Source organism: Meleagris gallopavo, chromosome 3 (assembly GCF_905368555.1).
Source record: "Meleagris gallopavo chromosome 3, MGAL_WU_HG_1.1, whole genome shotgun sequence".
NCBI lineage: Eukaryota > Metazoa > Chordata > Aves > Galliformes > Phasianidae > Meleagris > Meleagris gallopavo.
This window is the reverse complement of record NC_139406.1, coordinates 35,114,406-35,128,957: the sequence shown is the minus strand read 5'-3', so window position 1 is coordinate 35,128,957 and position 14,552 is coordinate 35,114,406. Positions and strand designations below refer to the sequence as shown.

Here is a 14,552-nt window from a genome sequence, read left to right as displayed (position 1 = left end):
AGTTTGGATCCTGATGAGTTACTGGACCCTTCTGAGAATAAATGAGAGCTGTGAAGTTAGAAGCTTGTCTGCTTCCCTTACCTGCTAATGAAACCTAGTCTCTTAACTTAGGCTATAATAAAACTTGAAAAATTTATTTTTTATAATATATTTTACTGTAAAACAAACTGAATTTCTCATTAAATAAAGCACAACCCATGGGGAGGTTTGTAAGTATTCAGATAAGTATTAATCAGCTAAACTCAATGTTGATGAGGATGGTGGTCTATGAGTAGGGAAGATTGAAATCCCTTTTATTATTTCATCAGTTTCATCTGAAAAATTAGCGCACCTTAAAAAAAAAAAACCAAACAACCTTTTACTTCTTCTTGATTTCTATTCTGTAGCATTCCAATAACTTTACAATTGGTTTGTTGCTGATGTTGTTTTGAGTTAATCTGCTATTCCTGGCTTCCTTCTGTATCACAGCCTTGGCTCGCATTTTCTGTCACCCTAAATGGAGGGTACTGGTAATAGATGGCTTGGTTGCTGTGAGGAAAACAAAAATGACTGTTTTGTGAATACTAAGATCTGATTTATCAGATCTAATGGCAATGAGATCCATACTGTACACAAGACAGACATCCCCACATGGCCTATTTGCGGAATGCCGATATTATTTGAAACTAACCACTTTTTTCTGTGCCGTGGGGAATACTAAACCTCAGACTGCCAGGAGTGTATTTTTTAGATCAATTAACAGCTTTTCAGGTACAAAGTTCAATCAGTTTCTTCTGCAGCGAGAACTTGATAAGATAGTACTGACAGATAAAGTTAAGGCTTCTCCCTGGCATATCACACTGAAATGACATACACTGGCATTGATACGACTCACAGGAACTGAGGATGGCATGCTGCATAACTAACCTGTCATATGCTGTGCTGTGAGCTAATGTGTCAATAGTCTGCAAACTGTGTTGTAGCGTTGGAAGCAAGTTAAAATATCAGGCAGCTACATGATACGACATTTACCAGCTGTCTGTTCTAACAGGAAAAGTGTCACTTCATCTTATAACCAGTGCTTAATTTATAAAAACAAGTTCAGTGGTAGGTAGATACGTAGTGCTTGCTGCCTGTTATTGGGTTTATTCTGCTTTGCAGGAAAAAGATTGAAAAAGCTAAAGTGTAATGACGTTCCATTGCATTTCAAAATAGGCTGCAAAACATTATTGAACAGATGTGCCTTTCCCATCCTTGTCCAAAATCCTCTTTTATATCTACACTATTTAAGAGATACATGACTACTTTCATTTTTGGAAACCAAATACCACAGTTGTGAGGGTATAAAAATCTGCACAAAATTTTTTAATTCACTTCTCATATTTTCAGTATTTATCATTTGTGTAGTGTACAATCCATTTATGTAAAATAAGTTCTTTAATTATGTATCAATGATAAACATACAGCAGCAAGTTAATAACATACCTAGTTTGAGTTGGTTTGTAATTGTATTGAGTACAACATAGAATCAATACAGATGACAAGTCTTTTATGAAATGTTCTGACTTTCAAATAAATACAGTTCATTGCATTTCTACCTATATTAGAGCGTGGTTCATTACTAATTCAAACCATCCTTATTTTAGCATCATGTTTCTTGTCTTTGGATGGCTTTTTCAAGTATTTTTGTTGGTACTTCTTTTCTGTGGTTTAAAATAAAAGAGAAACTGCTTTTCTCTTTAAAAAAATCAGAAGGATCTTTTTTTTTTTTTTTTTTTTTTCCTAACAAAAACCAAATTTACATCGTTTTAAACTCGGGAGTTTTTTAAATTTCAACTGCTGCAAAATGAATGAGAAACTGCCTACTAAAGACTTAACCTTCATTAAATTCAAGCTATAAGTCAGTTGTTATTTTGGATCAAGCTAAGACACTTCCATATAACTGGTAACCATTTCTCACAAAAAAGATGTCACAGTCAGCATTTTGTTGTGGCTGTGTCATGTTTTTAGAGATGAATGTCTACAAGTTAGGTACATGCTCCCAAGATTTTGTCTTTGAAATTCACATGGTATCTACTATAATTACAGGAAACGTGAAGAAGAAAGTAAAAGAAAAGAAGCCAGCCTACAGAAAGGAATGCAGAACGTGGAACAAAATAAGTTTCGAGTACAACCGAGCACAGCTGATCGAGAGAAGACTTCCAGCACATTACAGTTATCTAATAAACAAATTGATCTACAGAATAAGAGACCTCTCTCTGTCAAGGCTTCTCAAATTCAACTAGGGAGAAACAGTAGAGGTTCCCCTAAAGCTGGTCGCAGCAAAGGGTCACCAAAGGAGAGTTGCCTGTCTTCAGAGCCACAGAGCGAAGGTCATAACATCAGGCAAGGTTTGTAATCATTGTTACTTGGTGTGATTATCTTTTTTGAACGTGTCTGGGGAGGTTTTATATGTAGAAAATGTTGTACTCTTTTGTATCGTTAATTGTTCTTTCATTATTTAAACAATTTATATAGGATGAAGCTAGATATGGATTCTTTTTTTTTTTTGCATGTGTTCAGTCGTTTTGGGTAGTCAAAGATATCAGTATGCACAGTGACTGTAACAGTACCTAAAACATATGAGAATGAGATGTCAGGAGATATTCTGTCTATTAGCCATGTGTTTAGGAAAAAAGAGCGCAAAGATATTTGATGTATCTGTAGGATTCTTGAAGGATTCTTAATAGAGAATTGTAACTCATTTAAAAACAGATGAGGGTAGAATTTCTTCAAAGGCAGATCTCTAGATTACAGAAGGCAGCTTCATTCTCCATGACTGATTTCTCCTATGATTTGCCTCCAAAGTTCTCTTTTTAAGAGTGTACTAGGATATTTTTTGAGAAATGAGCCTGTTCATTGAAACGTGTCTGACTTCTTTATGTTACTTTGGTACAGTGCACTCTTTTACTATATCTATAAATGCATCATCACTTTATGATAATTTCTTGACCATTCCTGTGTTCGTTTCACAAGATACACATTTTAGTAACATTTCAATCATTATGACTGCTACTAGTTATAGCAAAATTGGTCATATTAAAGCATCTTTGCTGTAATTAGAAGTCAAAATTGGATAAGTTGTTTGTTTAAGCTAAGCTGCAGGAACTCCTTTTCAGGCGTAAAATTACTGCTACTTGGAATTTCACAATAATACAAAGAAAAAGAAAGTCAGAGAGCTTTGTCTGGATTTATTTTCCTTTTACATGGAAATGCCTAAGTGAACAGAACACTTGTCTGTGTTATAATAAAGGCAGACATCTATCTTATCCTAATATATTTTTTAATAACTTTAAATATCGTTATTATGATAAAGATAGAGATGTTAAAAATGCTAGCAAACTTTATCTGTGTACATATGGAATAACAATGTATTAAAACTAGATTTGCAAAGGAAAACACTTGAAATTAGGAGTAACCAGAAATGGTGGTTAGAAAAATGAATAGTTATAATGGACATAATGAGGAGAAATTGATAACTGAGGAGATGAAAAAGGAGAAAGAAAGGGTTCTGGAGGGTTAGAATGAGGGGAAAAGAAAAAAAGAAGGATGGAGAAATTATTAAGGAAGAATGAACAGCCTTTTCTTTTACTGACTCCAATATCCATTCTTTGCTGAAATTTTCCATTGGTTTTACCAATGGAAACTACGTTTCATCAGTCAGACTTCCAGCATTTATTGGAACAAATACAGTACTGGAGTGGAGGTAGAAGAAGCATGCGCGGAGTATAAGGTCAAAGAGACTTCAGAGATCAGGATTGAACTTGCCAGATCTTCTGCATAGGATTCTCACAGTGTTACTTAGGTTTGAAAAAAGCACATTTGTGTTCAGCTGTATACACTACTTTTCCCATATACCTGGGGAGTTCAAACCAGCAGTAAATGCCAGTAGCTCATAGCTTGAACTTTTGCTTTAAAGGCTTTCCTGAGATTGGAGATTTCCTGAAGTAGCTATGCCAGAATAATTTTTCCATGTTGATGATTTATAAGTAAATTTTTAACTTACAAGGACCACTGCCTGGAGATTTTCTGTTTTTATTTATTCATATATATATATATAAAAGAAGAATATAATTTCTCCAGAGGTGGTGTTGCAATTTTCTTCACCATTTTACATTGTCTTCCCTGTGACAATGTTGAGCACAATGAGAACAGAAAGCTTGACACAAGGTTCTTCTGAAAATGCATGGTAACATGTCTATTTATGTAGTGAAAACAGGTTCAGGTTATAAAGAAAACTCCTCCTTGTCCAGTCGAAAATGTCTGTGTTTGAAATGGAATGCTGTGCCATGTTTACTCAAATATATTTGCTCATTGATAGTGAAGTTAATGCAGTAAGAATCAACTCATTTTACCCTCTTCTCATGAGGTGTTACAGTCAATCCTCTTGTAGCAAAAAACTTCAGTGGACTTCACTGGAAATTTTAGTGGAATTAAATATAAACTTAGATCCCGTGAGCTGGCACTTTGGAAAGCTCTTCAACAGCTGAAACTAAATTTTTTACACTTACTAACAGAATGTGAAAGCTATAATTTAGCTGGTGGCTCTGTTCTGATCCATTCTCCTCTCCATTCTGAAATCTTTCCTATGTGCGTTATCTCATTTGCAGCTGCAGTTTCCTTAATTGTGTTAGCAATGGGTAAGTAATTTTTCTAGCTCTGTACTCAACCGTGTTTGTTCACATCTATGTAAGAAAGTTTATTTCAACCTCAGAAGGTGATCTAGAATTCTTAAATAATGTTCTCATGTCACTTCTACAGTGAGCCAGTTGTTCAGACTGGGAAGTTTTGTACATACTTCTTTAATGACTTACATGTTTTAGAGATGAAATAAAAGTGAGAGTTCTACATCCCACATTTACAAATCAGGTAGCAATTTTGGGTGAGTTAAGAATGACAAAGGCTGTGTTTTTTCCTCACAACTGTAAAAACTGACTTTTTGAAAGATCAAAACAGTGCTGTGACAGTGCTGGAAATTTCATACACGTGAACTGAATGTCAGCCCTTTACTGTTCTTATTGATGGTACTGGTAATTTTGTACTTGGCTTCATTGGGAGTGGAATTATGCCCTAAGAAATTCTGTTGTTAAAAGGCACATTTTTCAAATTGTAGCGGCACATTTTTTAAATCTTCTCTTCCACTGTTGTAGTGAGAGAGGGGGAATTTACTTCTACACTCTGGAAGTTGAGGAAAAAACAGGATGAAATGAGGTAATAATTGTTTAAACAAATAAAAGATTAAAACAGATCATATAGTAGTGTTTTTCCCCGTCTTACAACATATACAGTGCTATATGACAATCTTTATATAAGTTAGAGTAGCCTCTCCGGCCATGCAGACCTGTCACTGTGATAAATCTTCCCTGTCAGAGGCATCAGTGATAATAATCCTGAATTCCTTCTGTATAAATTGTTATTCTGCCACATTCAGCTATCCAGACAAGAGAGAGTACTGTAAACGTGTTAAAGTGAGGATAAATATAGCCTGGTTTTACTGGGTTTTGTTTAATCCAGGCATTTACACTCTAGTCTGGCTGCCACATCATTCTCACAGGAGTGTTTGGAAGCAGTAATCATACCTGATGAACTTTCCTATCGTGGCCTTGGAAACTGGGAAAGGAAGTCTTGCAATAAGGGAAAAATGGGAAGGATTCCAAAGTTTCATTTAGGAAATCAAGGGAAGTAATGACAAACCAAGCCCTCAGGGTTTCCTGAGTCAGTTACATTGTCATGATGTGCTGGGATACAAGGTGGATAGAGCAGAAGGTCAGCAAATAAGCTGGAAACAATGACAGTCTGTTAGGGTGTTGTCATTGGAACCAGCAGGTGTGTTAATGCAGCTGCATTCTTTTGCCATGTGGTGAGCTTATTTCTGTGGAAAAGATCACTTTATTCAGGTAGGTAAATTCCTCTTTGAACTTTGTTAGGTATCTAATTCAAATTTGGTGCAAGGGAGAGATACGTGTAGAATGGTACACAAGAAGTTTGAGATGATAATCAGGTAATGATCACTTGCAGCCCGGAAGGCCAACTGTGTTCTGGGCTGCAATAAAAAAAGGGGTGGCCAGCGGGGAGGGGGAGGTGATTGTCCCCCTCTACTCAGCTCTTGTGAGGCCCCATCTGCAGCACTGCGTCCAGGCCTGGGAACCCAGTACAGGAAGGACGTGGAGCTCTTGGAGCGGGTCCAGAGGAGGGCCACTGAGATGATCAGAGGGTTGGAGAACCTCTGCTATGAGGAAAGGTTGAGGGAACAGGGCTTGTTTAGCTTGGAGAAGAGAAGGCTGCGGGAGACCTCATTGTGGCCTTCCAGTACTTGAAGGGAGCCTACAAACAATAGGAGAACAGCTGTTTATGAGGGTGGATAGTGATAGGATAAGGGGGATGGGTTTTAAACTGAGACAGGGGAGGTTTAGGTTAGATATTAGGAGGAAGTTTTTCACCAAGAGGGTGGTGAGGCACTGGCACAGGTTGCCCAAGGAGGTTGTGGATGCCCCATCCCTGGAGGCATTCAAGCTCAGGCTGGATGTGGCTCTGGGCAGCCTGGTCTGGTGGTTGGTGACCCTGCACATAGCAGGGGGGTTGAAACTAGATGATCACTGTGGTCCTTTTCAACCCAGGCCATTCTGTGATTCTGTTACCTTTCCTGATTCTTCCTGCTTCTACTTTTTTCTCCAAGTGTGCCTCAAAGGTGCATGAGCAAAAAAACATTAGAATAATAAACTGTTTTGCTGGATCAGAGACTGAATGTTTGTTTCCATTTCTCTGTTTAAAGAATTACTGAGAAAACACAACAAAAGCAAGCCAAGTTGTGTCCATTTCCATTGTGGCAAAGCAAAAGAGGTAATGAAAGTTGAAGCAAAACATCAGGTTGCAGCTGCTACAGAACTGAATGGAGAAAAGCACAAAGAGCACACTTTGGAGGCAAATGGTACTCCTGCTCGTGGTAACAGAAGGCATGCTTCTACTTGTGGGACGGCTGGTGCTGGGGAAAAAACAAGAGATCAAAGTCAGTCTTCATCTGGTAACAGAGGCCATTGTGAAGGAACTTCAGTGGTCGTGTGCAATGTCAGTTTTGCTGGTGGAATTGCAAGAAATTCAAAGCGGTGTGAAGCTGTTCCAAAAGGCAAAAGGCATCAGCAGAAATCCAGACATAAAGAGGTAAATGATGAGAGATGTTCACCAGCTGGCTCGAGTAGACCAGGGAGTGCCAAAGCAGTATTTGTGAACACCAGAAATGTCGCTGTTAGTGCCATAGAACATGCTAACAATGTGGGAAATAATGAATTAGTAAAAAAGACCTCCCCGTTATTGTCTACTGAGACCAAATCTACAGGAGCTGGGCCAAGAAATCCAGCAACGTGTTCTGCTCCTGATGACAGTTTGAACTTGGAAAAAACAGGTGAAGTTGGATCCAGGAATGCAGATGACCAACTGTGTTCCGTTGCGTGGCAAAGTACAAATATTGAACTGATCCCTTTAGAGATTCGGATGCAAATCATAGAAAAAGAAAGAACAAGAAAAGAGCTTTTTCGGAAGAAAAACTACGCTGCTACAGTTATACAGAGGACATGGAGAAGGTAAGACTACTATTTCAATAGCTAGAGATGAGATACACTTAGATGTAAACTGCGGTGTACATCAGCAGTGTGCTTTATTTGCCCCTTTGCTAATAGTAGTAAGTGTGATAAATCAGGAATGTAATAATCTTTCACCCAACAAATGGAAGTATGTTCCAGTTGCCTAGATGACATCAGTAAGTTCATAAAAAGTACACAGTGATGACTTTCAATAATTCGTGAAGTTATTAAACTTCTGTTTCAAGCATTCTTCATAGAGTGCTGATCAATGCTCACCTGAGGCCAGAGTTACTGCACTCATGCTCAGTAGCAAACATATAGGAATGTAATTTTCTTCCAGCAGTTTTTTGTTACTGGATCCTCCACTGTCATTTACTGGAACACCTGAAATTGTATTGTATTGCATTCTAACCTAGTGACTCAAGCAAATTGTTTGTTTGCCCCAGTTTTCTGATTCATCAATCTAAATATTGCTCATTACAGTACAGTCATATTCAAGTTTATCTCTTCATTCTTGTTGATATGTAAAAGTGCAGTTGACTTTTCTAAGTACATTCCTATTCCAGTGGAAAGCTGAAATTTTGGAGAATGTTGTTTTTAATTCATTTTTGAGCCTTGTCTGTGTGGTGTGAAAATTGACTTTTTTGTACAATAGCACTGTACATAGCACTTCTGTACTTCTATAATCTTTGGTCTCCAGTTGCTATTTATGACACATTCCTTATACCTACACTCGACTGCAAAGCAATCCCTTTTTTTCCCCCCAGTAATCCAGTACTCCTGCCATCACCCTCAATTTTTCCATCCATTGTTCTTTGACTTCTTTTCTAATTTGGAACCTGAATTCTTATCTTGTTTTCAGATCTGTTGAAGTAAGTCAGGAGTAGATGAGGGGAGTGCATCCATTCATGATACTGTTGCTTCTGGTGATTATGCTGTTCTCAGCTGACAGCAAATTACAGTCCTTCCATGGTGCATGGTACAGCTTTCAGTTGGAGAGTTCCCCACACACCGTGTAGCTCATCACAGTTACTAAGTAGGTACCCAGTGTATGGCCGTGGGTCCCACTAAGTCCTGCTTATTATTTGAGTCCAGGCTTGCACTGGTAAAAAGCAAGAGAACTGCACATCAGTATAGAAGTATGTTGATGCTGTCATATGTGCTTGAGATCTAGCATTTCTCTACTTAGGATTTGTCTCTGCAAATTTTCTTATTGAGAATTTTATCAAAAGCTGTCATGAGCTACAACAATGGCCCTGGTCTACTAAAGCATACTTAACTTTCCTTTCTCAGGAAGACGTTTCAATTCCCACAGTCCATAAACTTTGTAAATGTAGCCCTCAGAAGTGTATTCCAAGGTGTATGCCTTGCCAAAGGTTAATTGCTCATCCTGCTCACTGAGGCTTGCAGATCCTGTGTCTGCCTCGCTCTCATCTGGGGCACTGGGGCCACTGCTGTCCTCCGTGGTCCACAGTGAATTGACAGAAACTGGCAATAAGCTGGTACTGTTGGTCTCCTGCTGGAGATGAGTGTTTCTATTCCATTATTGCTGCATGTGTACCTTACCAGCGGCATTTCAAGGCTTGACCCCCTGTAACAGTGCACCTAAATAGCACTTACTATTCTGCACGTGCATTCCACATTTATGTGCAGTAGTTTTGCTAAAGGAGTATTGGCTATTTTGTTAGGGTGCCAGAGAGATTAATTGATAGAGCATTGAACTTGGTGCCGTTCAGTCTTTTCTCACTGGAATCAGAACAGTTTGTTACAGGAGGAGCTTAATTAAAAGAAAAAAATAAATAAAATTCACAGACACTAAAGATGTCTGCCTACACCTCTGTTTCAGAGCCTCAGAGTTGTTTTCTTGTTGCTCAGAACTACCAGAAAACTGCAAACAACAAATCCCAGCTGGGTGCAAAGGTGGAGGCCTGCGAGTGCTTCATTTCATGCATCAGCAAATGTTTCTGGCAGTAATTACTGAATTCCACCAGAACAGCTTACTGTTCTTTTCTGCTCACGTCTAAAACAGTTCCCCACTTGTTTTTCCTGCAGAGGTGTTCATGAGGCCTATCCTTAGTAGAAGTTATGCTGGCAGATTGTCATGCTGCCCTCACTTGCTCATGCTTTTACTCCACTGAAGAGTTCAAAGAGACGTGTTATCTAACCAAACAGAATCCTTTTTCTCCTGTCTTTTAATGGTGCTCCTGTTCTGAGGCCATGCAGTGCTTTACTTCTTGTAGGCACTGCAGGTGTTACTGCTTGATGGGGTTGCTCCCCACATTTATTACATACTTCCATGAGCTGTGGAACAGCGTGTCTGAATCCTAAGCTCCACTAAATTAAAATTAAATACGTTTTTCTCACACAGCAAATTTCAGAGAGGTAATTTACCAAGCTGACTGAAAGTCTGAAACTGGTGGAGCTGTAACTGAGCATCTCATCACATCCCTTTGGCTCTGTTGTACTTCTGTGTACTGATTTCCCATACGCAGCTGCTGTGTTGTTGGAATTCTGTACCTCACTGCCTTATAACATGTTTAAACAGTTTGTGTCTGGTTGTGTTGCCCGTTATTTTAGTTTAGAACTTGTTGCAGTTGGAGCGACAGAACAGATTCACTTCTTTTCTCCTTCCCTTCACTGAGGCCAGTGGGGAAGGCACTCAGTATGTTTTCATCCATTACCAAACACTTGTAATGAGTATTTTACAAGTGTTACTCAATATTCATTTGTGACAGGTTTGTATCAGGGAGATTCAGCGATAGTTGTTAGGCCAGTTGTGAGTATGAAATGCCAATATCTGAGGGATTACTTTTATCTCATTTGAGACCAAAAAAGGAACTCCATTTGCTGATGCCATTGCTGGCACTCAGAGAGGAAAGACAGGTAACCTGCCAACTGTGTCTCACAGCAGAACTGTGACCAAGTGTGCCACTGCTTCCATGTTGCACCTAAGCAGCAATGGCAAAGTTGGGTTAGGAAACGGGGAGATGCTTAAGGGAAGGGGAGAAAAGGAAAAGGGAGATTGCTGCAACCAAGGTGGGAGGGGAACACCTTCAGAAAATGCATGGAAACCAGCAGATTTCTGTAGAGGAAATGTGCAGCTGAACCTGCAAAAGCTATGTTTGGCTTCTCGCTTGTACCAGTTCACAAACAGAAAGTGGTAAAGTGCAGCAGAAATATTGCTGTTATTTTCTTAGTCTAGGGAAAAATGAGAAAACAGTTGTGATTGTATTCTTATTAATATTTATAGATTGCATCCTCCAGATATTCTGTGTATAGTTAAGCAGTTGATAGGCTGATGTTACAGAGCTGTATTTTGATACCTGTAATACCAGATCTTTATTAGCTGTGTGAAATAATGGATGCATGTAGAATTGAATCCAGTTCCTACTTTTTTACTTCTGAGCAAACATCTCATCCAAGCGACTTAGCACATCAGTGGGAGTTCTGTTTTCCCAGCTACTCATGTAATCCTCCATGTGAACTGATGCATGGAAAGCACTGGAGTTAAAACAGGTCACCTAAAACAAGTGCTCTTCTCTTTTGTGCTCTCCAGTTACCATCTCAGAAAGGAGTTGGCTCAGCTTCTTAGTACTAAGCGGCAGTGCAAAGAAGATGAAGAAAAATGGAGACAAGAGGCAGCTGCTTTCCTCATTCAAGTTGCTTGGAAGAAACAGCTGAACCATAGCCCTCAGAAATCAGTTCCTCCATGTAAAAACCTGAAATCTGTAAACAAAACCAGCTCAGCCATAAAAACCAGCAAGCAGTCCATCCTCAAGCAGATCTATGGTAATTTTGTTTTCAGTATACTTTGTTTCCAAAAACCACTGGATTAATTTTATAACAAAGTGTTCCTTATCTTTTGAATTCTTGGATACGTTTTCTACTCAATTGTTAGGGATTAAAACCATTTGTAACATTTAGTCTGAAATCTCAAGTGTTCTGGGTAATTCTATAACCATTTTAGATAGAAAAAAAATACTTTAAATCGGTGATTTAAAACGGTTTCTTCTAAAGCTCTTTGAATCACCATGTCATTATTCCAGCACAGTTCTTCAGCCACCAAGTCATTCTCTCGCTCAGAGTTGTGTGTGTATATATATATGTATGTATGTATTTTAAATATTCCCTTATGAAGAATATGATTGTGTTTTATATCATTAACTTCTGTGCTTGAAGACAGCTGATCTTCATTGGGAGATCAAGGTAATTTTTTGTAGCACTGCACTGCTTTGCACTAAGTCTGAATGTGCACTTAGCCTAGAACGCATCCTGAGGAAACAAGAGAGGAAAGGCATTGTTTTTAAAGCACAAGTTCCTTTACACTGTGATCACCAATGCTCTGTGTACCTTAACAGGTGGCAACTCGTGCTTATCATGGCTCTGTAGTTTAGATAGCTTTATTTCATTAAAGCTATCTTTTTTGGCAAGCACTTAACGTTCCTTCTTTTACACAGCAACTGCAAGACATCATCAGAGTTTGTTTAAAGTTCTGTTAAAGTTGTAACAATTTTTTGTAATGCAAAATGTCTTATGATTTTCCTCATCGTAAATGAGGATAAAATAATGCTGTAGTCTCTTTAAATAATTTATAGCTGTCCATAGCCATATTTCTACATGAATAAACACCGAGCTGTTGGTGTTGTTTATTAAAGGTCGATCTCAGGAAGGCAGAGTGTACCAGCCAGCCAGACCTCCTCCTAAGCTGAAACTTTCTGATGTCCAGCTGGTCTCAGGTAAGACACACTCTAACAGTACTGGGAATAGAGCAAATGACCTTAATGTTTTATATATATGTGCATGTGATTGGGTTCTTCTTAGAAAAAGAGAAAAAAAAAAAACCAAAACAACTCATCAAGAGCTGGGATTGAAGATCAAGAGCTGTAACTATTACCAACCTGTTGTATGTTCTTTTGCTACTTTTGGACTGACTGAGCAATGTGCTTTTATCCTAACACTGAATCATTTATATGAAAGCTTATTTTGATTGGACTATTACTTGGAAAGATCTTAAAATCATGGATTTCTACAGAGATAAGCTACTCACCTGTGGTAAAAATCATTTATGGATGCTCATACTGTGATTTGTTAGAGGCAAATATTTACCTATAGAAGTAAAAGTAGTGGATTTCTACACGTACCAAGTATTTAGACACCTGTTTGTTAGAAATATGTGCTTTAGTCATAGAATCATAGAATGGCCTGGGTTGAAAAGTACCGCAGTGATCACCTTGTTTCAACCCTGCTGTGTGCCAGTGTTGCCAACTACTAGACCAGGCTGCCCCAGTGCATGGATAAAATTTGAAAATCCAAAGTAATCTGATCTCTGCCCTTTCTTCTAAGATAGTGCAGTGTTGTTCCCATCCTGTGTGCAGAGCTCCAATCAGTTCATAGAACATTATGTGCACTAAATTCTAGGGCTCTAAAGCAAGCCTGTGTTACTCCGCTGCCATGCATTATTGCCAGGTTTTTCCTGGAAAATCCTCTGTTCTCTTTGTAAATAAGTGAAATTTTGTGCATGGAACTGGTACCAGGGCAGCAGAGTTTTCAGACAAGGCACTGAGAGTGGCTGTGATGGGGACTGTCAAGACATGCAGGCAGAGATGGTGCTACAACTGTACAGAACAGCAGCCAGAAACAGAGATGTAGGAGTGTCATCAAGGTCAGTAAAGTCCAGAAGTTTTATGCATGGGGCAGTAGTTTGACAGATAACTTAAAAATGAGGTTAGAATACACAATTCTCATATTACTCCTTCAGTAAATAACTTTTTTTGAGAATATTTCAAGTGTATGCACTTATAGGCTGGGAGCTGTGTAACATTTGTCCTTCATCATGTGGACGGCCTCAGTCTTTAGTGTTGGCTGCATCCCACATAGTTCAGAGCCAGGCCACAGGCTGAGAGGAAAAAAAGAAATCCTTCAAAGAGGCAGTAGTTCAGATAAGGTGCATTGGAAAGTAAAATATATTTTCCCACTGGTTTACTAAATTCTGAAGTCAAAAGGAAATCCAGCAGCAGCCCCAGCTTTGAATTTGTTAGAATTGTAGGTGAATTTCTGCCTTGGTGAAAGACAGAGTCTTCTTTCTTCCAGTATTTGAAATAACTGTTTTAATTAAGAGGCATGACCAGACGTTTGATTGCCACCTCTTCATACAGACACCAATCTAAATTTTAGAAGAGTTTTAGCAAATAAAGCAGCTCTTCATTTAACTTTCTAGGACAACGGGTCTCCCTGTCTTTGGAAATGAAAAGGCTCTTGTGAGGTTTGCCCATCCTTTACTTTCATAACGTGGTGACGAATAGGACAGTGATAGGAACTGTGCCCAGTTCCTTCAGAACACTACCTACTTTGATTCACCTAATAGGAGCTGGGGGAACTTTAGCCCTTCCTTAAAGACAATAACATGTTTTTCATCTGCCTGCCTTCATGCATGACAACGTTACGTTCGTTGGAAAAGTTCAGAGCTGTCAGTGGCTAATGCCAGATACTCTGCTGCTGACGTAGGTGCATAGAGTAGGTCAGCATGGACTGCTCAGTTTGATTCTTCTCTTATGGAAGGTGCAGCTGGGAAGGTGAAAACTGACTATCAGCCCTAGTTTTCACTTTCGTCTAGCTGGTGGAAAAAGCACGCTGTGACAAATCTCTAACAGGAGACTGACTCCAAACTCATTGAACTTCTCAGCAAAAGCAACCTCAGTGCTGCAGAGTGGGGACACATACATAGGAGGTAGCAAAAGGAAATACAGAGAGTTAAGGGGCAGGGGAGCCAGGAAAGGATGAGAGAGAGAAAAGAAGGAAACACAAGCCCTTGCTGCTCTTCAGCCAACTCACCCAAGAGCTTTAGTAAGTGACTGAGCCATCAGCCTGAAAGCACTCCTTCATTTATGAGAGTAAATCTTAAGCTCCATTATTATGGGTTGTGCTGAATACACAGCCATGTTTAAGTTGTACTGAGTG

The 14,552-nt window shown here is 39.0% G+C and overlaps 1 protein-coding gene across 3 annotated transcripts in view; it reads left to right on the top strand.

The window, feature by feature from the left end:
* The window catches only part of INVS (inversin), an 82,683-nt gene that overhangs the window by 66,436 nt on the left and 1,695 nt on the right, over window positions 1–14,552 (top strand). For all 3 annotated transcript variants that reach the window (XM_085220620.1, XM_085220621.1, XM_019613891.3), the window contains 4 exons: window positions 2,068–2,369; window positions 6,791–7,595; window positions 11,152–11,384; window positions 12,251–12,331. In XM_085220620.1, the coding sequence (XP_085076746.1) occupies window positions 2,068–2,369; window positions 6,791–7,595; window positions 11,152–11,384; window positions 12,251–12,331 (1,421 nt within the window). The remainder of the gene's footprint in view (window positions 1–2,067; window positions 2,370–6,790; window positions 7,596–11,151; window positions 11,385–12,250; window positions 12,332–14,552) is intronic.